The sequence below is a fragment of the Lissotriton vulgaris genome, chromosome 4_1, assembly GCF_964263255.1.
Source record: "Lissotriton vulgaris chromosome 4_1, aLisVul1.2, whole genome shotgun sequence".
NCBI lineage: Eukaryota > Metazoa > Chordata > Amphibia > Caudata > Salamandridae > Lissotriton > Lissotriton vulgaris.
In genome coordinates this window covers 314,539,756-314,563,925 of record NC_141691.1, presented here as the reverse complement: position 1 = coordinate 314,563,925, position 24,170 = coordinate 314,539,756, and the positions used below count along the sequence as shown (strand labels likewise).

The following is a 24,170-nucleotide window of genomic DNA, read 5'->3' as shown; positions in this document are numbered from 1 at the left end:
GCGTTCTTCTGAATCATGCCCTAAGCAAAGGGGTGTATGGTTTCATTGGACAGTGGCCCTTTAACAATTTGGACTTCAGCTGAGAAAGGTAATCGAGCCGCTTTTAGCTTCAGTGCTGCAAAGTAAGTGGGGAAGTGAACTCAGGACACTAAATCGGTGTGATTCCTGCCACTGGCGGCTTCTCAAGTGCATTTTCTAAGGCAAATCAATCCAGTCTTCTCATTTTCACTCTGTTTTCCTTACCTTGTCGTACTGAAGCCAGCTATATTAGCCCATTATTTTTTTAACTTTTTTTCAAATCTCTGTTGAGATTGGGAGGCAAGCAGGGATTCTGGCAGGAGCTATGGACTCATCTCCTCTTGTGACTTGAACCACACCCCGTTTTCCAGACCTTCATGTAGGGTTGTTGCCAGATCTGCCCCGCAGGAGGCTCTCTCCATTGTTTTGTATCTCATTGTGTGGTATTTCAGTGTTTGATATTCTATTTGGGTTTTGGAATACACAGCTGCAGTCTCTGGAGTCAGCTCATTCCAACATGCCTTATTAGTGCAGCTGCACTGCACGCTGTTGCATTGATTCCATACAAACACTTATTTTAGTCTGTTTTTTCATCATAACCCACTTCTTTTCAATTACCAAGGTTGGCATTGCACTAAAAAAATAGAATCAAATCCTTGTCCTGGAAACGTTAGGTAGATGCACCTCAAGTTGCTCCTTGACTGTACTGTCGTCAAGTTTTATAAGTGTCTGTATTATCATTCGGCCTGCTTGCTTGAATAGGGGTGTTACTCTGTCAATCAATCAATCAATCAATCAAAGCATTTATATAGCGCGCTACTCACCCGGAGGGTCTCAAGGCGCTTGGGGAGGGGGGGTCCGCTACTGCTCGAACAGCCAGGTCTTGAGCTGCTTCCTGAAGGCGAGGTGGTCTTGGGTCAGGCGGAGGTGGGTCGGGAGGGAGTTCCAAGTCTTGGCGGGCAGGTAGGAGAAGGACCTTCCTCCTGTGGTGGCTCTTCGGATGCGGGGGACGGCGGCGAGGGCGTGGCCGGTCAATCGAAGCTGGCGTGTGGGAGTGTAGAAGTTGAGGCGGCTGTTGAGGTATCTTGGGCCTTGGTTGTGTAAGGCTTTGTGTGCGTGGGTGAGGAGACGGAAGGTGATTCTCTTGTTGACCGGGAGCCAGTGCAGGTCTCAGGAGTCCGGAGATGTGGCTGTGTCGGGGGATGTCGAGGATGAGTCTTGCTGAGGCGTTCTGGATCCGCTGGAGTCTCTTCTGGAGTTTGGCAGTGGTTCCGGCGTAGAGGGAGTTGCCATAGTCCAGTCGGCTGGTGACGAGGGCCTGGGGGAACGTCTTCCTGGTCTCGGTGGGGATCCACCGGAAGATCTTACGTAGCATGCGCAGGATGTTGAAGCATGACGAGGAGACTGCGTTGACTTGTCTGGTCATGGAGAGGGAGGAGTCCAGGATGAAGCCCAGGTTGCGTGCGTGGTCTGTTGGTTTGGGTGCGCTGCCCAGGGCGGGGGGTCACCAGGAGTCGTCCCAGGCGGAGGGCGAGGAGCCCAGGATGAGAACTTCCGTCTTGTCTGAGTTCAGTTTCAGGCGGCTGTTCATCATCCACTTGGCTACGTCTGTCATCCCTTCGTGTAGGTTGGCTCTGGGGGTGGCGGGGTCGTTGGTGAGGGAGAGGATCAGCTGGGTGTCGTCGGCGTAGGAGATGATGTTGAGGTTGTGTTGGCGTGCGATGGCCGCAAGGGGGCTCATGTAGACATTGAAGAGGGTAGGGCTGAGCGAGGAGCCTTGAGGAACGCCGCAGATGACTTCGGTGGCTTCTGATCTGAACGGGGGGGAGGCGGACTCTCTGTGTCCTTCCGGCGAGGAAGGAGATGATCCATTCTAGGGCCTTCTCCTGGATTCCGAAGTTGCTGAGGCGCTGCACTAGGGTGCGGTGGCAGACAGTGTCGAATGCCGCGGAGAGGTCCAGGAGGATGAGGGCCGCTGTTTCTCCGTTGTCTAGCAGGGCTCGGATGTCATCAGTGGCTGCGATGAGGGCGGTCTTGGTGCTGTGGTTGGCCCGGAAGCCAGACTGCGAGAGGTCGAGGGATCCGTTTGTCTCGAGGAAGGCGGCCAGCTGCTTGTTGACGGTCTTCTCGATGACTTTGGCCGGAGACGGCAGGAGCGAGATGGGGCGGTAGTTTTTGAGTTCGGTGGGGTCCGCTGATGGTTTCTTCAGTAGAGCGCTGAGTTCGGCGTGCTTCCAGCTCTCTGGGAAGGTAGCGGTGTCGAAGGAGGTGTTGATGATGTCCCGCAGATGGGGTGCGATGACAGAGTTGGTCTTGTTAAAGACGTGGTGAGGGCAGGGGTCGGTTGGAGATCCGGAGTGGATGGAGTTCATCGTGCGGATGGTGTCTTCGGTGCTGATCGGGGTCCAGGCGCGGAGGGTGGTGGTGGGGGGCGTTGGTGCGGTCGTGGGGTGCGTCGGTTGTGTGCTGAAGCTGTTGTGTATGTCTGCGATCTTGTTGTGGAAGTAGGAGGCGAGGGAGTTGCAGAGGTCTTGTGATGGTGTGATGTCGTTGTTTCAGGCGTTGGGGTTGGAGATCTCTTTAACGATGTTGAAGAGTTCCTTGCTGTTGTGTGCGTTGTTGTCCAGTCGTTCCTTGAATGCAGTTTTCTTGGTGGCGTGGATCAGTTGGTGGTGTTTTCGGGTGGCGAGCTTGAGGGTGGTCATGTTGTCCGGTGTTGGGTCTCTGCGCCAGGCTTTCTCGAGGGCTCGGCAGTTCTTCTTGGAGCTCTTGAGTTCGCCGGTGAACCATTGGGCTTTCTTGCTGCCGGGTCTGCTAGGCGGGGTCCTCAGAGGGGCGAGGTCGTCAGCGCAGTTGCTGATCCACTTCGTGAGGTTGTTGGCGGCCTGGCTGGGGTTTGTTGCGCTGGTGGGAGGGTTCTGGCTCAGGGAAGCGGCGAGCTTCCCTGTCACTGCACTTTGTAGCGCTCTGTTCAGTCCTTGAGCAACTGGCTTATTCTGTCACTGCTCTGTGTAGCCCTAGGCCAAATCTTTGCACATGTGGGTTATTCGTTTAATGCTCTATAAAGTGCTAGTTCATTCTTCAGTGCTCTTGTATCGCTTGGCCAAGTCTTTGAACAAGTGAGTGGGTTACTCTGTCACTGCTTTATGTAGCGTTTGGTTCATTCGTTCCACAAGGGCATTATTCTGTCAGTGCTTTTTGTGGTGCGTTGTTCATTCTTTGCTCAAGGGGACAGCACCTTCAGAGTAAGGGCATGGCATATTTTGACAGGTTTTGCCGACTATCTACCAATTGGTCTTACACGCAGCCCACCCTAATGTGAACCGCCATAGCAGTGATGCTCCAAGTACCGCCCGGGGGGGCGCATGTGGCCGCCTGACCTTTACATGCGGTTCCCTGGGCAGCAGCAGCACTGGGCTACCGTTTACTCGACTCAGCACTAACATGTTAATATACAGCTAACACTTATTTAAAGGTTAAGTTCAGTTAAGGAAAGGAAGTAATTACTCCCTTAACTTTAGGAACACCTTCATTTGTAAAGACCGGCTCTAGATATACATGCTTTGCTTCCCCCTACTCCCACTTTACACCCCCGCTGGCATCAGTGCGGCCCTCGGTCACACAATAGATCAAACTTTGCGACCCCCGGGAAAAAGTGAGCGCCCATGCGCCACAGCATTCCTATCCTGTGCCGCAGCATTCCTATCCTGTGCCGCAGCACTTCTATCCTCTGCCGCTGCGTTTTAGGTGTTGTTCTCAGCAACTTGCAGCTCAACTACGTTGCCTCCATTTCATTTCTGCTGTCTCTTTTTAGTTTGGAGATAATATAACAACTGTCAACCAAGTTGATTTACCAAGTGTCCTGTTTATTCTTCTAATTCAGACAAGAAAAAAGTAAAGTAAGATGCACTTCACTTTGTATCAAGGTTTAACTACTTAAAATATTACTTGTGTCAACCTGTATTTAAATAAAAAATACATCACATGGCACATGCCCTTCACGCAGCAATTCACAATTCAGCCACCATTCTTGTGCCAACCTTTGTCCTGCAGAGTACCTAAAATGACATAAAGGCATTAAGGGGTCCAACAGAAGGCCAGGAGAACCTAAGTCACGCCGGATTTTCTTGTAATCCACAAAAAAGTACTCCTATTGATGTGAAAGACAAATTATGTATTAGTCAGTGGCTAGGTTATCCCTAAAAAATACTTTCCCCCGTGGTTCCCTCGCCCTCTGAAGGTACTTAGGGCCATATGTATGAAACTTTGGTTTTGCGATTCTCAAATAGCGATTTTTTGCGAATCGCTATTTAAGAATCGCAAAACGCTATGTATGTAGAATTTGCAAATAATTTTGCGAATCCTACATATTCCTTAATTGCAAATTGCTATTCTGGGAAGACATTCTCAATTTGGGATTCTCAATTAGAGAATCGCAAATTGAGAATGCAATCTAAAGGTGCCAGGGTGTCAAAAGGACAACCTGTTGCATCTCTGAAATGTGCATGTGTGCCCATGTGGCACACATACATGCCCTAAGGGCATGTGCATTTTTCAAAGAAAGCGCAAATTACCACCTACTTTAAGTAGGTGGCAATTTGCGATTCCTTATGGCCAAATTGCCCTTTTCTGGGCCTTACATTGCATTTAAGGAATCGCAATTTGCGATTCCTTAAATGCAATCGCAAAACAGAGAATCGCAAATTTGTGATTCCTTATTTTGCATGGCTGTTTTCCATTCATACATCCCACTTAGCTAAATTGCGATTGCAAACGCCGAAATTCTGCTAATTTCGGCGGTTGCGATCGCAATTTTGAATGATACATATGGCCCTTAATAAATAAGCTTCAGGGGTGACACATGGAGCAGAGCCAATCAGATATGGCTCTCGTCTGCTACATGCCTGGCCGATACAGAGAACCTGTTTCCCTAACAGACACGAGTCATCAGCTGGCCTTGTGAGATCTTTTGAGTGTGAGAATACAAGCAGATCCTCAAGATGATTAGGCAATGGTGATTTCACGTAGCACTCAGTGGGGTGAGAGTTGCTTGATTTAGGAAACAAGCTGAATCAAGCACTTGGCCATACTGAATGAGGCAGCAGCTCTGGTTTGTGGTGTCTGCAGAGGACTTGTTGGTGACCCACATCTCTCCATGGGCAGAACAACTGTTGAGTCTGCTCAGCCCCCCCGTGACCTCATAGAAGCATCTACTCAGGCAGAGGTACGCACCTGAGCCTGTGAAAAGGGTACCGATTTGGGCAAGAAAACTGTCCTTATAGATCCATCTGGAAGGGCCCCACAATATGACATAGGTGCAGAGAAGTGTACCGTCCTCGTGAGGCTGGAGACCAGCAAATGAGGGCCAGGCATTAGTCTGCAGAGATAAACCAGCATAACGCCCATGCCATGTCTGATGCGGATTGTCTGGTGTCTCACTATGGCACAGTGGTGAAGCAAAGAAGCACAAATGAAGAAGAAATTAAGTGAGTCGCTTGCAAAATGTGTATACATGAATTGTGATGCCATAATTGCATCTCCAGCTGGGGATGGGTGGTAGGGGAGAGAAATATCTGGAACTTTTAGTAGGTGTTGAATCTTTTCCTCAATCATTACCTCTTCCCTCCTCTTTAGAATAAAAAGGCCCATAGAGGAATACGGATTTTGGCTTGAACTGAACTATACTATTTAAGGGGACTCTTTTGAAGCACCCTCAGTCTGGATCCTACTACCCAATATTGGGAAAAAAGTGCTAATCGTACAACAGAGATTGCCTAAATAGGCCATTCAGTTGGGCATCTGGAGAGCAGACACCCTACTCCCAAAGTATTGATCAGGCTTGGCTGTCTCTCTGTCAAAAGGGGGATGGAGGGTTGGGCGAAATCCTGGTAGAGATGCTGAAAACCTGAGAAACAATGCACGCTTAGCTGCAAAAAATTGAGCCATAGTGCTCAGAGAATCAAAACTCAAGGTTGCTAGATAGTCTAGCATCATTCATAAAAGAACAGCATGAGAAACTTCAGAACTTGACCAAAAACATCTAAGATTTTAGAACAGACCTTGGAACTACATTGGACATAATGTGCTGGCAACCAGAGCTCTGGAACTGGATATCAAGGGGATGTAATTGGAGAAGGTGGACCACAAAATTGTTGAAGAACCGTTCAAAGCCTCAAGGAGATAGCTGAGGTACAGTCCTGGAGGTATTCATCTTCTTTTTGCTAGGAGACAGACATTTGCAAGTGAGATTGGAAAGAGTGGATGGAGTAGGTCACAGTCACACGATACATGACCAAAAACAGAGATATTAGCTAGAGAATTTTCATTACGTCTCAGAAAAAGAACCTGTCGTGAAATGGGCAAAGAAGCAAGGATGACATCATTTTCCAAGAATGCCTATGTGATCCCTCACAGTACATTTCAGCAGAAACAAATCCCAAAGAGTGGTAATTGTGAACAATATGAAAATACTTACCACGTGGGCTCAAAACAAAGACAAGACCCATCCAGCCACACACCATATACAGTGTAGCTTGCTATCCATGTGGGTAGGTGCTTCAGCACCACACACAGAGTTAGAAAGAACTATAGATATATACAATGCAATACAATTCTGCAGAGGGAAATTATATATTTAAACCCATCCCAGACCATCTCAAAGATTGGCAGGTACCCTACAGGTGGACATATCTCTTCAGAATCATGTTGGAGAAAGAGGACAAAATTCACCTCTTCTCTGACCTAAAACTGATGTTGCTATTCCTAAAATTCCCAATTCAAGAAGGTAAAAATGCTGGGACAGGCAGTGGCCATTACGAGTGTGGACTGGTGGGAGTGAGCCAAGTAAACCTCTGAGAAGGAGAGAATTGAGAAGGCCGATCAGAGACACAATTTACTCCAGAATAATTAACCTATCCAAAAACTTAGAGTCTGAAGTAAGATGCTGAATCCTCCAATACATTAACCCCTTCGATGCTCATGACGGAAAGGTTACGTCATGAGCATCGGTCGCGCTATGCTTAGACGGAACCGTTCCGTCATGACCACTCCCGCGAATGGAATGTTCAGCACCGGGAGAGAATTTACGCCGCAGGCAAGGTGTTAAGGTGGCTACCAGATTAATTTCTGTAAAACTTTTACTTTGATAATGAATGAAAACTGGTACATTTAACACTGGCCATTAGAGGTGCCACAAGAAAAAGTATACTTGGTCAGATGGGCAGAGCTTGAATCAGACCTGTTTTTTCAACCGATGTTATTATTAGGGTGGGAAGTGACCGGTAGGGAGCAAACCATTTCCTCAGAAGGATTGTTTCCTTCTTTTAAGAGCAATTTCTCGTACAAGAGGTCATTCTGGGGGCTTGCTTCGAAGTCACCTATTTGAAATGATGGTTGTTTTCAAATTAGGAAGGACAGGGATGGCATAGAGAAGGAGGAAATCACCCTGGAGTGGTAACATAATTTTGGATAAAGATTCTCAGTCAGTCATGTTTTCAAAAACAAGGATTGTGCAGTTGCCAGAGCTCCCACAGCAGGGTCTGTGGGAATTTTTAATGACTGTTGAGCCGTCATGATTAATGTAAATCTGAATAGCCACAACTGCCCCACTAAGCAGACATTGATCTGGAAATATTTAAAGAAGACACGCCCAGGTAATCTCTGCTTACAAGACTCACCTTACTAGGGTAGATCAGATCAGGGTGAAGCATAAATTGTACTCCAGGTATTCCTCAACCTCCATGAAACACAAAGGAATAACACTTCCACTTTTAAGTATCGGACCATAAATATGATGCTGATGGGAGGTAACTCAAGTAGGATAGGATGCTTATTTGTCAGTTAATCATTTTGGCACTAAGAGTATGTCGCAGTGGCAGCTGATATCACTTGAAAGTGGTGGTGCCGAGAAATAGTGCTGTGCCGACTCAGAGAAAATAACTTTGGCAAACACTAACTAAATCGCCGACATTACATTATGGTTTTAAATTTAAAATTTTTAACTTTAAAACATTAATGTAATGTGTGTCAGCGATTCCGTTTTCCTCCAAATAAGGTAAAAAAAGCCATTCACTTACCTTGCTTGCTGCATGTCCTCCGTCCTGGTGTTCTTGTCGTCCTCATGCATGGGCCTCGGCCACCTCCCCGAACCAGTCTAGACACTGCTCTCATGCTGTTAACAAGCATGAGAGAGGCGCCAGGATTGGATAAAGCAGGCGGTCTCAGAACTCCCACAGGCACTGGAAGCCTTTGCTTGCTCACCAGCTATCTGTCTAAGACAGTTGGGTTGGAGAACTTTAAAGTGCGCATGTCAGGCTGGCTGTCGCAAGACAGCCAGCCTAAGACAAGCCCACTCTAAACTTGGGCACCACTCCTCCTCACCTGCTGCCAATATACAGCAAAGGCCCTGCCCTTACAACCCGCTCGGATTGACAGAAGAAAATAAAATTGTAATAAAGTCACTTTATTACTATTTTATTTTTCCCCTTCTCTGCCCCCTCCTAAGCTGGGGCGACGCTCCTTCGCTCAACAGGAAAAGCTGCTGCTGGTATATCGTCCCTATTTTCCCTCTAGATCTCACACATTTTTAACTCAAATACAACCCTACTCCTACTGAAAATCTAAAGATGTTCCCTTTAACTGCTATTACATTTTGTAATCAAGAGCTGCTTCCTCACCATCACTCTGCTCAAACCCTGAATTCCTCTCCACTTTGCAAAGAATCAGGCATTTGTGATAGAAGTCACAGTAAATGGTTGGTGCGACCACTGCAAAGCCCTTTGTACAACCTCCTAGAGTTTATTTGTGGTCTTCAAATGGCTTAAAATGCTGCAGTGTGGGCCATGTTTGTTATGAAGAGACAAGACCATGTTTCAGCAGCGCATTAGACCGTACATTGACTTCTGGTCAAGGTCCCCATTGCATTCCAGACTGGTTCATTTTGTACACATTCCTGCATCTAAGGACTCCCAGTTATTTGGCAACAGCAGAACTCAGGATAACTTTCTGGACTCCAAAAATAAATGTACCTCCCGAGTGGTCTGGTCTTGTCCAGTACAAGGCCTCTGTTATGCAATGCCTTAGCCTTGAACATTAGGCTGTCGCACACACTATTTTTGGTAACGTCTTTATTTCATCTGTGCCCAAAAAAACCTTGCAGTACTTCCATTCACAAGTAAGCTTGCATTTAAAAGCACACAAAGGCAAGCAACATAGACAATGACCACCATTTCAAATGATCAACCACAGACCACATTGGGCCTCCAGTAAAGTTCACCTCTTTCTTTCAGTGTTGTGGGTGGGGGTGTACCACCCCTTCTGCTCCCTAGGGTCTCTTGCCAGCAAAAAGGGAGGGTGACGTGTTACCACATTAAGGGATGTCCAGAGTGTCCCGGCAGTTCATTGGAAGTTAAAAAGAAAAGTGTGAACAAGACCGAGAAAAGAGGAAGAAGAAAGTTAAGAGGAAAGGATGGGGGCGGGAAAGAATTGTGGAAAGTCCGAGAACGGAAAGAAAACCCGCACCTGCACCCGGAGTGGAGTATTTTGAGGGGTAGAAGAGTGGAGTGGTATGTGCTTTGTTTGTCTCTGTGCACTTGTAGAACCACGAGCCTCACAAAAGGGGTGGGAGGAGTAGGAGACGCAGATGATGGTTTAATGCCAAAGGCCAAACACTGAAAAGGCTGGACTCACGAGATATCCAATCCAACTCCTTGCCAAGAAGCCCAGTTGAGACTGGCTTCGCTATGGAATGTCTCTGTGATCCGGTGTCCTCGAGTAGGCTCGCTTCCTTCCTTCTTCGGCACTCCGAATGAGTACGAGTTTCCTTTTATTATGGCTTTGTATTACACTCTTATTACAATCCCAAAACATACATTCTGTTAAGTTATCGTATTTTTTTCTGGTCGAAACTATAATGCTTATTTTTGCGTGTTGTAATTGGTATTTCTCCCGAGCCCAAAAATGATAAGTTTAGCGCTCAGTTTATTCGTCTCCTCCGCCCCCCTTCCTAAAAGTAAACTGCCCGCTGCCCCCTTGCCTCATCCCCTTTGAAGTTGTGCCTGTGCGCTCGCGCCGGGCTCGGCACAGAGTCGGTGACCTTCGCCCGTGGACAGGCTCCGCAGGTGGCACGTTCGGCCCCGCGGCGCGTGGAAACCACCGGGTCCGGCCCGCGGACGGAGCGGGTGACCAGCTGCCCTGTCCCCACTGGAAGGGATGGAAGCCTATCTGAGAGACGACTCCTGCTACGCCCTCTGGCCACGCTGGGTGAGTGCGAGCTACCGCCGTATCAAGGACTAAGACACACGAGCCAAACTTCTGGGCATCCGGAAATCTCGCCTCCGAGTGTCTGCCGAGTGGCGGCATGGGCGACTAAACACCGTGCTGGCGCCCTTCACCTTCAAAGAGCGCTGGTGTGGGGGTTAGATAGACGCGTTTATTTAATGACCAGCTAAAAATACCGGACCTGAGCACAGCTACTAATAAAAGACAGCTATTAAAAGCCGTGCATGTGAGTGCTGCCAGAATCGGGGGCACTGCAGCCCCAGCCTGGGGGATGGGTGGGGTGCACCCCTTCAGGGGCCCTACCCAAGCAGGGGGCCCGTTCAGTCCTAGGTCAATGGATATCTGTGCGATATGGGGCTCTCTGGGGACCCTCGTTGCAATCTGCAGGAACTGATTACTTCATGCCTCTGGCCAGGGTACAGTTTCCTCATCAATATAAACTGAGCGGAAGGTCTTCGACAGATATCTAATGGTGCTGCTGTGTTATTACACGCATTTAAGACATTTGCTGATGTTGATTGAATGTTAACACCCGCATATTTGTCTGATTGCCTTGATATAGTCCAATTCTTTGAACACACATTTCACAATTTAGAAGGGCTATCTCTCGCAAAGGTTTCCTACAAAAGACTACAGTAATATAACACTCGTAATTTATGTAATCGTTTGTAAATTACACCAGTTTGGTTTTTAACAAAACCATTCTTTTAATTTGGTATTATTATCTTTGACTCGTTGATTGAACAGGGGAAAGTGTATGATATTCACAAACAAACTATTCTTACTCCTGTCTCCCTACATGCCCATCCATGCGCATTGTATAAAATACTCATTCAAAGAGATAGACAGTAAAGCACATTTGCAATAAACCTTTTAAATTCCTGTTTTATTTTCACTCTAAGACACGTTCCGAAGCTTGTCTAGGGTAACTAGGGCACTTGCCATCAGCAGACCTTCCCTGGACATATTTTGGTATACAGGGCATGGGCAGGACATCTCCCCGCCAACACTGCCCTATGGCATTGCAGATCACATCAGCTCCTGGTGGGTAAATGTCTTGCGGGAAATTCAAGAGGATAGGAAAACAAGCTAGAGTGGGAGTAGGAGGGCCACCCCTCCCCAGAAAGCAAGAAAAGAAAAGCAGGGATACAGTAAAAAATGGAAGAAAAAAAACCCAACAGAGGGGCAGGCTGCAGAAGCTGATCACGGCTACACATCTGACTCGCAACCCAAAAGAAAAGGTGCCCTCAAGGGTTGGAGGAGGAAAGTGAAGAGGGTAATGCAGTTGTATCACTGCAGTTCAGTCACTGACGTAGAGCACGTGTCGATGACTTTCCCACAGTGAGAATCTAGATCTTTCAGGTGTAACTGCCATGTGCTGATAAGTTAGAGAAATGTATTCCCCATATTTGTGAAAACCCACTCAGACATCTCCAGGAGCGTTCACCAGACTTGAAAGAAATTTTCTTGCAAACTCTAGCACCATAACACCAGAAACATCCACAATTGTCTTAAAGACTAAACATTTCATCAGGGTGCGTTAGATATGTATACGTATCCTAGAGACTTGCCCCTTGGTAAGTTAAGTGGAACTAACCGTATCATAAATTAAGCATTTTTTAATTCCTAAATCTGTTTTAGACAAATGCCTGGGCAAAGTTTGCATAATGCCTCAAGGGCGCAATGGGCATATGTGCCCACTTAGTGTGCCCCTGCAGCACTATGTTATAACCGAAGGGGTCGCAGACACTTGTGGCAATGCTTTCTTGGGAGGTAGCTCCCTCTTTTACATTCTGGCACAGCCCCAATTAAATTAGGGATATACTTTGCCCCTTACCCATGCTTTATTGTGGATGCGGGCTGAGAGACAAACAGACCCTTAGAGTACGCACTGTCTCCGTTTGTCCTTTCAGTGGGTGCACTGGGTACATAGTGCCCTGTACTTAATACGGCCCCTAGGGAATTAACTCTTGTCCTTTTAGTTTAAGATTTTGTCACGCCACAAAGACCAACATTTAAACTCTAGTACCCACACTGTGATATCTTTTGGAGCATGTATGCTGGGCCTTCATGAGCTCTTGGTCCCCCCCTTTTGTTGCGAATACATTTAAACTGGCAAGAAAAAAATAATCTAATATTACTTCAATTATAGGGATTTAAAAATCTTCGTTCATAATATAATATCTATCTCCTGTGGTAGAAGTTATTGTCTGATTTTGTGTGGCCTTCCTGTATATTTCCAGATATGCAAGAAACGATTCTAACTTCGTACAGGAGTAATAACTTTATAAATTCGGATACACCAGTCCTGCATGTCATCGTTTTTATGCGTTACAAATATGTGGCTAATGCATTTCTTCTTTCTGCTTCTCGCTTACCTCACACATTTATCAAATTGATTTTGTAAAATGCTGCTTCTGGGGTCCCAATATCCAGATGTTGCTTTTGTGCAGCATGATACATATCAATTTCTCTGTTGTTATTGATTTGTTGATTAACACCTCTGCAGTTGAAATAAAAGCCCTGTAGTAGTAGACAGCAAGTGAACATTCATGTTGTTTCCTGGTAAGACGCAGTACCCCATAGCCCTCAGCAGCAGGCTATATAATGAAACAACTGGCAGATGCATCAACGTAGCCTTTTGCTATTCCTAAATAGCGATTTTTAAGGAATCGCTATTTAGGAATTGCAAAATCCTATGCATGTAGGAATTGCTATTAAAATAGCGATTCCTAAACATTCCTTAATTGCTACTCGCAAATTGCTAGTCGCAATTAAGGAATGCTGTCCCATTCATTCCTATGGGCCTATAGGCCCATAGGAATGTATTGGAGATTGCATGAGCAATTTGCGAGTACCAGTAGGTACTCGCAAATTGCTCATGCAATTTCAAGGGTGCAAGGGTGTCAAAGGCCCACATGCATCAAAGTGGGAGATTGCGATTTCTTATTTGCGATTTTTAAGGAATCGCAAATAAGAAATCGCAAATCGGTATGCATGAAGATTTCTTTTTTTTTTGCGTGTCGCAACAAATCGCAATTTAAAGCGAATCACGCTCTTTAAGGAATCGCATTACTGGAAATCGCATTTTGCACTTTCGCTGAATGCGAAAACAGCACAGTTGATGAATTGATGCAAATATGAATATGCGGCTCGCGCTTGTGCTTAATGTTTGAAGTCGGGTTGTTCTGAAACACACGGTAATTTCCATTGATACAGTGACTTACCAGGGAAGGTAGAACAATCTTTAAAAGAGATCACATTCGACTTCAACATAATTGGGTCTAAAAGGTTAAATCCATTTTCAAGCCTAGCTCTCAATCATCAATTTGTCGCCATAACAGGTGCTAATTAATGAGGTGACACATCTTCGGAAAATTGCCTTTAATCTTGCAGCTTAAATGGTCATACTGAAAAAATGCAATATCTGAAAACACTATTCAAATTATTTCACATGACCTATAATTTAATCATGCACAGTTTGCTGATTGCCGGCTGAGAGCCCTGCTTCGGCCTGGAGGAGGCGGCCCTCGAGATGCGTCAGTGTTCGGCTCAACGCGCATTTGTGTGGCGCTCGAGAACTACTTCAAGACGCGGAGGAGAGTGTATATGTGTGTGTTTCATAGAACATCAAACATGCCATTGTAACTCAGTGCACATTCATTTTTTGTTTATTTTCTACTTGTTGGTGGGCACCACAAGGATTGCTGGCATTCACTTTCAGGTGTAGTTGAGTTTTAACTTCACATGTGGCTTGACAAGGGCGAGGTATCGAAGGGCAGCAGGAGGAAGGAGCCAATGGGAATCTGGCACAGTTGATGAATTGGGTAGCAATTCCTGGGGTGGTTTCTCAGCAGTGGGCATCCCCTGTAGTACAATGACTCTTTCTTGTAAGGTGATCCACAGCCCGGTGCTCGGTGTGACAGGCGCAGGAGCTCTGTGATAAACGACGTGAGAATGACACTTAGAGAGTTACAGAGCATGGCAGCTACAAAAGAGAGTGCTCCTCACTGGACCGCCCACTTTTCGTTATTCTGCTACAGCTCGGCTATTAACAGACCACACCTGGGCGGTGTCCATTGACAGCGCAGCCGTCTACACACAGCACGTGACGTCTGTGCTTAAGACAGCTCTTCCGAACAGTCCCCTTGTGACAGCTTAGATGCCTGTACCCCCTCAAGTGATGGAACAGCTCTACGGAGCGCTCAGGCAGTCACCATCTGTGTCAGCCCACCAGTCTATAGAGAACACAGAGAGAGACATTCCGTGTCTCCCTGTCCAGAGAACGCCCCCTGCAGTCTCCACCAGGAGCAGGGATGATGTCTGCATACAGCATCCCTGCAGTGTAGCCCCGACAGCCCAGATGTCTTAAGGCAGCCTCTCTGCGTTGTTTCCAGTGACAGCTCAGCTGTCTACAGATGTCACCTCTGCAGTCTCCCCGTGACAGCTCTGCTGGCTACAGAGAGTAACAATGCACAGCTCTGTAAAGGCCCAGCTGTCTCGTGGCTCCTCCAGGCACCAGTTGTCTCTGGAGAAGATGGCGGCACTTCGGCCCCCCAGTAAGGCTGGCAGCCTCTCTGCCACATCTGGGACAGTTGGCGGCAATCCTCTGGGGTCCGCTCTCCCCTCTCCATCACCCCCAGCAGAGGACGGTCGCGCGGCGCTGCCTTGCAGCTTGGCCCTAATGTGGAACCAGCAGGCTGACTCTACTCTACTCCTCACGTTAACCCCTCCCTGGCTGCAGAGCCCAGTCCCGCTCTGACGGGGTAAACACGTGGCCCGAGGGTGCCGTTGGGGCATCGCTTTTAAGTCCTTGCATTGCTATGTACTGTAAAAATTATACAGCGCATTATAGCCCCAAGGAGGCTGCGAAGCGCTCCATGGCAGTGCCATTAGACGCATTCACATTTAAGGACTGCCCACCCACCAAAAGCCCATCTCGCAGGATAACTGCGGGCGGGAGACGCTTGAAACCCCTTACCCAGAAATATGAATGGCCACGCCAGGAGGGCACTGGCAGCAGCTTTGAACCAGGACTTAGTATCGCTACGTTACTGCACGTCGTGTAGACATACACGCGCGATTTCCCAACGAAGACGTTTACTTCTGTGTGGTTTCTCAGTGTACCAATGGCGCGCGCTGTGGAAAAGGATTTCATATGGCAGCGAAAAAATAACACCATCTCTGACTTGTTCTTATTTTTAGAAATGCAAACTGCGATTTCCACTGCTTTTGCATCTTCCAAACAATGATGCATGGGAACATTTCCTTCTAAAATACGAATCGCACCCATTGCGACTCATTTTAGAACTCGCATAATCATTTACGAATTCTAAAATACCGAAAATGCAAAAAATGAATGATGCATCTCACACTGGTAGATTGCATTCGCAAACGTCCGTTTTCTTAGAAAAATGACGATTGCGAATGCAATCTACTTTGATGCATGTGGGCCAAAATGACACCCTGTTGCACCCCTGAAATTGATCTAGGCACATATGTTGCACACACACATGCCCTCAGGGCATGTGTGTGGCAACATGAAACTTTGAAAAATACACAAAAGTGCTTTTTTCAAAGTTTTAGCAAATTACCATGAAGTCCAACTTCATGGTAATTTGCTCCCCCTATTAGCGAATTCGCTATTTTTTTTACTTTCATGCATTGCATTTAAGGAATCTCAATTTGGGATTCCTTAAATGCAATCGCAATTTAAGTAATCTCAATTTAGAGATTCCTTAAATTGCGATTTTTGCATTTGGGATGATGCATCCCAAATGCAAAAATACCGGGAGCAAAGGGCCAGATTCTGAGAATCTGCCCATTTGCTCCCGGTATTTACTTTGATGCATATGCCTGAATGAGTCTTAAATCTAGTTGCTCTACCATTGTCTTTCATTCTTTTCAGGGCTTCTTTTAAGACCCCCTTTTCTCTTCTCCCTTTTACAGTATTGGTATACAGACAGGACAGAAGGAGAACTATGGAAATGCTTTGCTGTGACCATGAGTGGGAAGTGTTGTGGGCCTTCACTTATGTTGAAAAGTTATTTTTTTCTATTTTTTGAGTTTTCTTGAAACTGCTGGCTTCTCTTGGCATCCAGGATAATGCACAAAAAAGAAATAGAGGAGGTATTTTTCTCAGTTCTTGACATTAGTGAGTACTAGCTAGACGCAGTAGAGATAGTATTTTAAAGAATGGAGCTATTGGTGTTTGATGTTGGTCGAATCAAAAAAAAAAACCTACGACTTGTGATGTTCAAATTTTGTTGAGGAAGGTTTATTCAGAGGCAGTTTGACTCTGCACATTGTCCACAATGATCTACATCGCATAACTGCAGGTGAGCATAGGAAACCCAACCATTGCCATAGGTTTTTGTTTGGGAACCCGGACACCTTGCATCAAGAGAGCAGCAGGGACCACCCCCAGGCAGCAGGCGGGCGCACTTGTATATGGCGGAGTTGAAATGCATCGGGTGGGTGTACATATCATGGATCTAACGTTGTTGTGGGGATACCAGGAGTGAGCTGAACACTTTTTAATGTTCTTAGCTGAAGGCTTGATCCTACAAGCGAAGTGACTCCGTGTGGTATGGTTGGGATGTTCATGTGTGTCAGTAAATAAAAATGGTGTATAATTGTTCATACAGTTTGTGTTTTGTTGGAGGATATGGATGTTGTTGTGCAGCTGTAAGTTTTGATGTGATTTATTAGGACCAGAGGCAAGGGGTGGGTCTGTTGAAAACATTCTTGACTGTATTTGTCATCAGGATACTATTGCTCCTCACCCAAAAGAGGAGGAGCCTGCTGTGCAACCCCCCCCCCCCCCCACCCCCCCTCTCCACGCCCCCTCTCTGGCTTACCAAATAGGACGCTCAAACTAATTCAAATAAGTACAGCTTGGAACCTTGGACTCCATGTGCGAAAACCTTTCGCTGTCACAAAGCCAGCGACTTGCAGCTTTGTGACTCCAAATATCTATGGCTCAAAATGCAAAAGTTAGTTTGTGAGTCGGAAAAGTATTTCTGATTCACAAAGTAAGTTTTGTGACTCATTCCGTAAAGCAAATAGAGGAGGGCATTGAAAGGGTGTCGCCTCGATGTTAGTTGCAATGAAATGTATCACGGGTTAGTAGCTGATACACAACGTTTTATTGTGCCTGTGTAACAACTTCTCCATTGGAAATCGCAGTGAGCAGCCTCGGGGGAAGAGCATACACTGATCAAGGGGCCTTTTGTGCTGCATGGCATGCCCCCCCCCTTTGTCATTCCTTTAAATCAGCCAATGTCACATTGGAGACTCGAGCTACTTACACATTAAAATGTTCACTGGGAAGGAATGTGAATGGATGGAAATGGTCTGCTGCCCCTCTCATGCCTCTATCCTTTCGTTAGCAATCATCGAAGGGTCTGCAGAATGCAGGGTGCAACTAGGACCGAACTTGGAGGGGGCTAAGACTCCCAGCCAGGGGAGGCTTGAGCCCTGGTGGCGGCTGTTACAACAGTCTTTGTTGGTGCTCTCCTCCCCCATTACCCCCTCTCCATGAATTTCCTCACTACCACCCCCAACAGTGCATTTCATCTCCCCATAACCTTTCTCTCACATACATTTCTTACACTCCGTTCTGAGATCTGCATGTTACTTGTTCTTTGCAGCATGCACATTGACCCTCCGTGCTTCTTTACCATGAGTCAATACTTCTAGATAAAAAACACAGCGCCCCTCACCAAAGTCTGCTTCAGGTGTGGCTACACCAGTTGCATCACCCTAAAGCCAGCCCTGCTCCCAGCAAAGGGGCAGTACAAGCATTTCCAGAAATGGGGTCAGAGGTAACCTCATAGCCATTATATGAGGTAAAAGATCTATGTAAGTGGTGAGGTATACTTCCCCCTAATTCTAACAAGCAAATCAATTTAACACATTTATTGTAGATGGTTTAAGGGAGAGTAGACTTCTCCTCTGAGAAATTTTGAAACTTTTGGGATCAAGTTTGCTAAAACGCCGCAGACCCTCATAAGGCATTCATGAAATATTCCAGTACTTTTATGGTGCATCAGGGAATCCTGGTCTTTTAGTTGAGAAGATCTTGTGTTTTTCAATTGTCTTAAGTCAGAAATTACTTCCACTTTACCATGGTCATCATTGTTTTCATGGATGAGACCCTTTTGCCAAGAAGTACATTTATTATGACAGCTCCAGAAATTTCACATCATGGGTACCTTTAAAGTTCCCTCAATATACATGGGTCAGCATTTTGCTATTGACACCCCATATAAAATGAGTACAGGAAATCTTATGACAAGAGTTCCCTCAAATATCGGGTCCAACATTTTGTTGTGGATCCACCCTATATAGTAAGAATTGTGCTTGCCATATCACGGCCTGGTGTGGTGGCCTGTGTTCTGTGTCCCTGCCTCTATGTATGACTGGGCTATCAGCTTTCTCAGTTTAACAGTTCAAGTCCCCACAACCAATGATGATGTGTTAATAGAAGCATGTCAGGGCCTGCTGTTTTCCATAGGTAACACCTCCTATCCATATACTATTAGTGCCCTTGTCCATAAGGCAATAATAACCTCCAGGATACCAGGCCAGCAGCACACTTATACGCATAGCACATATATATTCGCACAAATGCACATTGTCTCACACACACATTCTCACTATATCGCTTGCACTCTTTCGTGCATTTGTAATCTGTTATACTCACACACAGACACACTGCTACTCACACTTCCATTAGTCAATCTGCTTTTATTATGCAAGAAAAACTTGCCCTGCTGCTTCTGCTATACCTGCATTTCCTTTAAATAAAAAACACATATTCTCTATACCCAATTAAAAAATGATAATGTATTGCCTGGGAAACAACAGTTACAACGCAACTATTACAACAGACTACTTTTACAACACAACTACTACAACGCAGGATCCTTTACAACGAATGCCTTTACAACGCATGACATTACATAGCAGATGCTATTACAACGCATGCCATTACAACGTAAGTATAGGTAAGTTTATCTTTTTTAAAACATTTATTTAATTTGGGTTTTGGGGTACTGGGGTATTTTTAGGGTTCAGGGCTAGGTTTTGGGGTACAGGGGTATTTTCAGGGTTTAGGGCTAGGTTTGGGTTTTGGGGTACAGGGGTATTTTTAGGGTTCAGGGCTAGGTTTGGGTTATGGGATACAGGGGTATTTTTAGGGTTCAGGGCTAGGTTTGGGCTATGGGGTACAGGGGTATTTTTAGGGTTCAGGGCTAGGTTTGGGTATTGGGGTACAGGGGTATTTTTAGGGTTCAGGGCTAGGTTTGGGTTTTGGGGTACAGGTGTATTTTTAGGGTTCTGGGCTAGGTTTGGGTATGGGGTACAGGGGTATTTTTAGGGTTTAGGGCTAGGTTTGGGTTTTGGGGTACAGGGGTAATTTTAGTGTTCAGGGCTAGGTTTGGGTTATGGGGTATAGGGGTATTTTTAGGGTTCAGGGCTAGGTTTGGGTTTTGGGGTCCAGGGGTATTTTTAGGGTTCAGGGCTAGGTTTGGGTTTTGGGTAAAGGGGTATTTTTAGGCTTCAGGGCTAGGTTTGGGTTTTGGGGTACAGGGGTATTTTTAGGGTTCAGGGCTAGGTTTGGGTTTTGGGGTACAGGGGTATTTTTAGGGTTCAGGGCTAGGTTTAGGTTTTGGGGTACAGGGGTATTTTTAGGGTTCAGGGCTAGGTTTGGGTTTTGGTGTACAGGGGTATTTTAAGGGTTCAGTTTAAAAAAAAACTACTTTAAATAAATTAAATTAATTAAATATTTATTACTTACAATTTAAAAAAAAAATCTACTTACCTATACTTACGTTGTAAAGGCATGCGTTGTAATAGCATCTGCTATGTAATGACATGCGTTGTAAAGGCATTCGTTGTAAAGGATCCTGCGTTGTAAAAATTGAGTTGTAATGGTATGCGATGTAAAAGTATGCGTTTTAACGTCATACATCCGTATTGCCTTGTCAATGTTTGTTGCAAGTATAAAGTGCACTTCCTTAAAATAGCTTTATGGGGGCTAATATTTGGTTTCACGTATGGCTCAAGCAATTACAGTATTGGAAAATAATGAATCCACATTCTAACATGTAATTTCACAGCATCCAACTTATCTTATGAAATGCTTGACTTCTTCGGCAACCATGAATATTATCCAGTAACACTTTCCATTTTTAGGTTTTTGAGACCCAAATTACAATGTAAAAAACTGCATGTCCCTTAAGGAAGCATTGTGGTGAATGGAAATCTAGAAATGGCTGAAAGTGTCACACGATCCTCAATGATACCCCAAAGCCTCAGCACTTAGTCCGAGGCTTTGGGGTATGGTGCTGAATCGATGATCGTGTGCCATTCCCTTGTGCCATCCCACATTCTCAGTCCACTCTCCCCTATTGCACCAAACCTATTGTTTCAGATGGAATTAAGCAGGCATCTAGTACTACAGAAAAAGATGGTATTTTCTGGGTGAGTTTGTATAAATAGGTGTATATTCATGAGAGTTGTGTCATTTTTATATGCGCAGAGTAAGAGGTGTCCTCTTGTAAGAGCTGGGTGATGGTGAATATTGTGAGTGAGGGCAGCGTAGAGTGAAAAATGTGTTCATGTGAGTGTTGGATGAGCTGCATGAATGTAATGTGAGAGGAAGGCCCATGTGAGTTTTGGGTGAGAGGAGTGCGTGCAGAGTGAGAGGAGTGAGTGCAGGGTGGTGTGAGCAGTGAAAATGCAGGGTGAGTGGTGTACCTGTGTGAGGTGCAGGGTGAGTGGTGAGAGTGAAGGGTAATTTGTGAGAGTGACTGGTGAGTGCCTGGTGAGAGGAGTTAGTGCAGAGTGAGTGGTGTGTCCCTGTGAGTTCCTTCAGACTATTGCCCTCGTGTGCAGGCAGGATGAACAGAGTGCCAAAATGAATGTAGGCTTGTCTGTGTGAGTGCAGGGTGAGAGGAGGAAGTGCAGGGTGAGTGGTGTGACTCCAGTGTTAGTATTGTGATTGTTTGCGTGGTGTGAGTGCAGGGTGAATGCTGTGCCCATGTGAGTGAAGGTTGAGCTGTGTGGGTGACAGGAGTGCCTATGAGGACACAGCGAGCGATGTGACAGTGTGAGAGTACTGGCGAGAGGAGTGACTGCAGGGTGAGTGATATGACAGATGAGTTTGTGTTTGGGTGTAAGTGCAGAGCGGGAGGAACTAATACATGGTAAGTGATGTGCTTGTTCGAGTGAGATTGCAGAGTGAGACGTGAAAGTGACAGGTGAGTGAAGTGTCACATAAGTGCAGGGTGAGTAATGTGCTGATGAAAAGCATGAATGCATGGTGGGATTGCAGTGTGATTACTGTAAGTGCAGGGTGAGCTGTGTGCTCGTGTGACATCAGGATAAATAGAGGGAGAATTGCATAAGTTCATGGCGTGGGTTATGAGTGCAGTGATGTTGCTGTGAGTGCAGGAGGAGTGAGGTGCTCGTGTGAGCGCAGGGTAAGATGAGGATAAACGGTGTGAATGCAGGGTAACAGCGTCAGTGCAGTGTTATCGCTGTGAGTGTAGGGTGAGCGGAGAAAGTTACAAGTAAGTGGAGTGTCAAGTGCGTGCTGTGTACTTGTGTGAGTGCAGGGTAGGAGGACAGTGAATGGTGTGAGTGCTTGTGAGCAATGGGAGTTGCTGTGAGTGCAGGGTGAGCGTAAAAGTGAAGGGTGAGCAGTGTGAATGAGGAGTAAGTTATCTGAATGGAGGAAGTTTTTCCAGACACCTGAAGTAACTTGGCATTGTTTTGACGGCTGGCGTAGGGTTTCAGATATAAGTTAAACTATTGCTATTATAGCATCCATCAGGGATGGAGGGTGTAGAAAATATATAATTTGCTGATTTTTCAATAAACTTTCAGTCTTGTGATTAGGGTTGCCAGCTGATCGCATTTCTTCATGCACCACCAGTATTTTGATGTCCCGGCCAGTGCAAAGATTAGTAAAATCAAGCCAAAGCCAGTATTTTTAGCATTTATCCGTGCATACTTCAAAAGGCAAATATAAATACAAAGCACTTTTCAATGTGTTCTGTGGCTGCAATAATGATTAATGACTAATTAAAGGAAACACAGAAAAGTCATGTTACAAATGAATACATGCCATTTTATTTGCAGCCCTATGTGGTGTCAAGGCGAGGCTTTTGCAGACTCTTTAAACAACAAGAAATGGCCGGTATTTTTCTTTTGGAAAGGTGGCATCCGTAGTCATGTGATGCCTTTTTACTAAATGCATTCTCCCACCGTGGCAGTAAAAATAAAATACAAATGAAAGGAATTGGCAGAGTGGGGTCCCAGGGGGTACTGAAACCAGTGGGAAAAAAGCCTTGTTAACCAGTTCACAAGGCATGCAAATATTTAAATGGTTTTCAAAGTCCTGTGAAAAACTCAGGTGTGGCGGAGATAAGACTCTAGACACTGCCTAGCCGATGCAGCAGCAGCTCAAACTGTAGCAGCCCGGGCGGAGACACACAATGGGGGAGGGGGCTAAAGCCCTTTTTAGCCCTATTGGCGTCGCGCATCTGCCCCTGCTTCATGAATTTCCACGAGGCACAAGGTTTTGCGACCTCCTTAAAATGTGCATGTTGCGATGCAGCGGATTACCACATCAGTCGTATCAGAAAAACTAAGCCTTGTTCACAAACGATTCAGTGAACATTTAGCAAACGGAGCTTAGTAAATTGAGTACCTTCTCTCTATTTCTTAACCTTTTAACTTCTGTGGACCCCCACAAATCACTACCAGAACAGCGGTTCCCCGCCTAAGCTATTTCTACATTTTGAACCTCAAAACCATATACAACCATACAGAAACAACTATACATTAAACACATACATAAAACATTATTTTATTTAACAAAAAATTCTAAACTATATTTTAGTGGAAAAGCTGGAGCTTTTCAATATGTAGTTTTTTCCCTAAAAGGTAAACAAACATTAGAATGTCTGTCTTTTTTAGGTTTTGCCTGGCGAAAGCTGCGCTCTGCGCAGCTTTTTCGCGCAGGCGAAAACCTAATGAGAACTGTAGTGTGGGTTTGGGTCGGCCCTCGTCATTTATTGGCTAGCTCCATAAATGGAGCATAGCCATTGGACGATGGGCCTGTCCGTCAATGCCGGACCAGATTCGGGGGCGTTCCCGAGATTCTTTGGCTTTTGCCGACGTCACGCGACGTCAGCAAAAAGCCGGGAACGCCCCCGAATCTGGTCCGGCATTGCCGGCACTTCTGCGTCTCTCCTCCCCCCTTTCCCGCCCCCTCCCGCTTGTTTCCTGATGCTGGCCTCGCAATGGCGCTGCGTCTCTCCTCCCCCTTTCCCGCCCCCTCCCGCTTGTTTCCTGATGCCCGCCTTCCTTGTCTGTGCTCGGGTTCCTGATGCTGGCCTCGCAATGGCGCTGCGTCTCTCCTCCACCTTTCCCGCCCCCTCCCGCTTGTTTCCTGATGCCCGCCTTCCTTGTCTGTGCTCGGGTTCCTGATGCTGGCCTCGCAATGGCGCTGCGTCTCTCCTCCCCCTTTCCCGCCCCCTCCCGCTTGTTTCCTGATGCCCGCCTTCCTTGTCTGTGCTCGGGTTAGTTTGTATGCGGAGTTAGAAAACCTGTTATTTTTTTATGCCGGCTGAAACGTGGCTTGGGGCACAGTGCAGCAACACATGGAGGTTGGGGGCAAACAATGAAGCAACAAGTTGGAGGGCACGTGGGAAGGGGCGCAAAAGCAACTGGGAAGGAGCTGAAGGGAATGCAAAAGCAATCGTGTGGGGGGGGGAGGGAATGCAACACAGCGAGCGAGTGTGATGAAACCAAAGGAGAGAAGACCGCCGAGCACAACAGCAGGATGTGGGGAGAAGCAG

General features: G+C 46.2%; 1 protein-coding gene across 5 annotated transcripts in view; it reads left to right on the top strand.

Moving 5' to 3' along the window:
• ATP11C (ATPase phospholipid transporting 11C (ATP11C blood group)) overlaps positions 1 to 24,170 on the top strand; it is an 828,266-nt gene that overhangs the window by 203,713 nt on the left and 600,383 nt on the right. For 3 of the 5 annotated variants that reach the window (XM_086918644.1, XM_086918642.1, XM_086918643.1), the window contains exon 1: positions 10,095 to 10,278. The exons of the other annotated variants lie outside the window; for them this stretch is intronic. In XM_086918644.1, coding sequence (XP_086774770.1) covers positions 10,228 to 10,278 — 51 coding nt within the window. In that variant the 5' untranslated portion in view covers positions 10,095 to 10,227. Of the gene's footprint in view, positions 1 to 10,094; positions 10,279 to 24,170 lie in introns of those variants that run through there. 5 annotated transcript variants of the gene reach the window in all.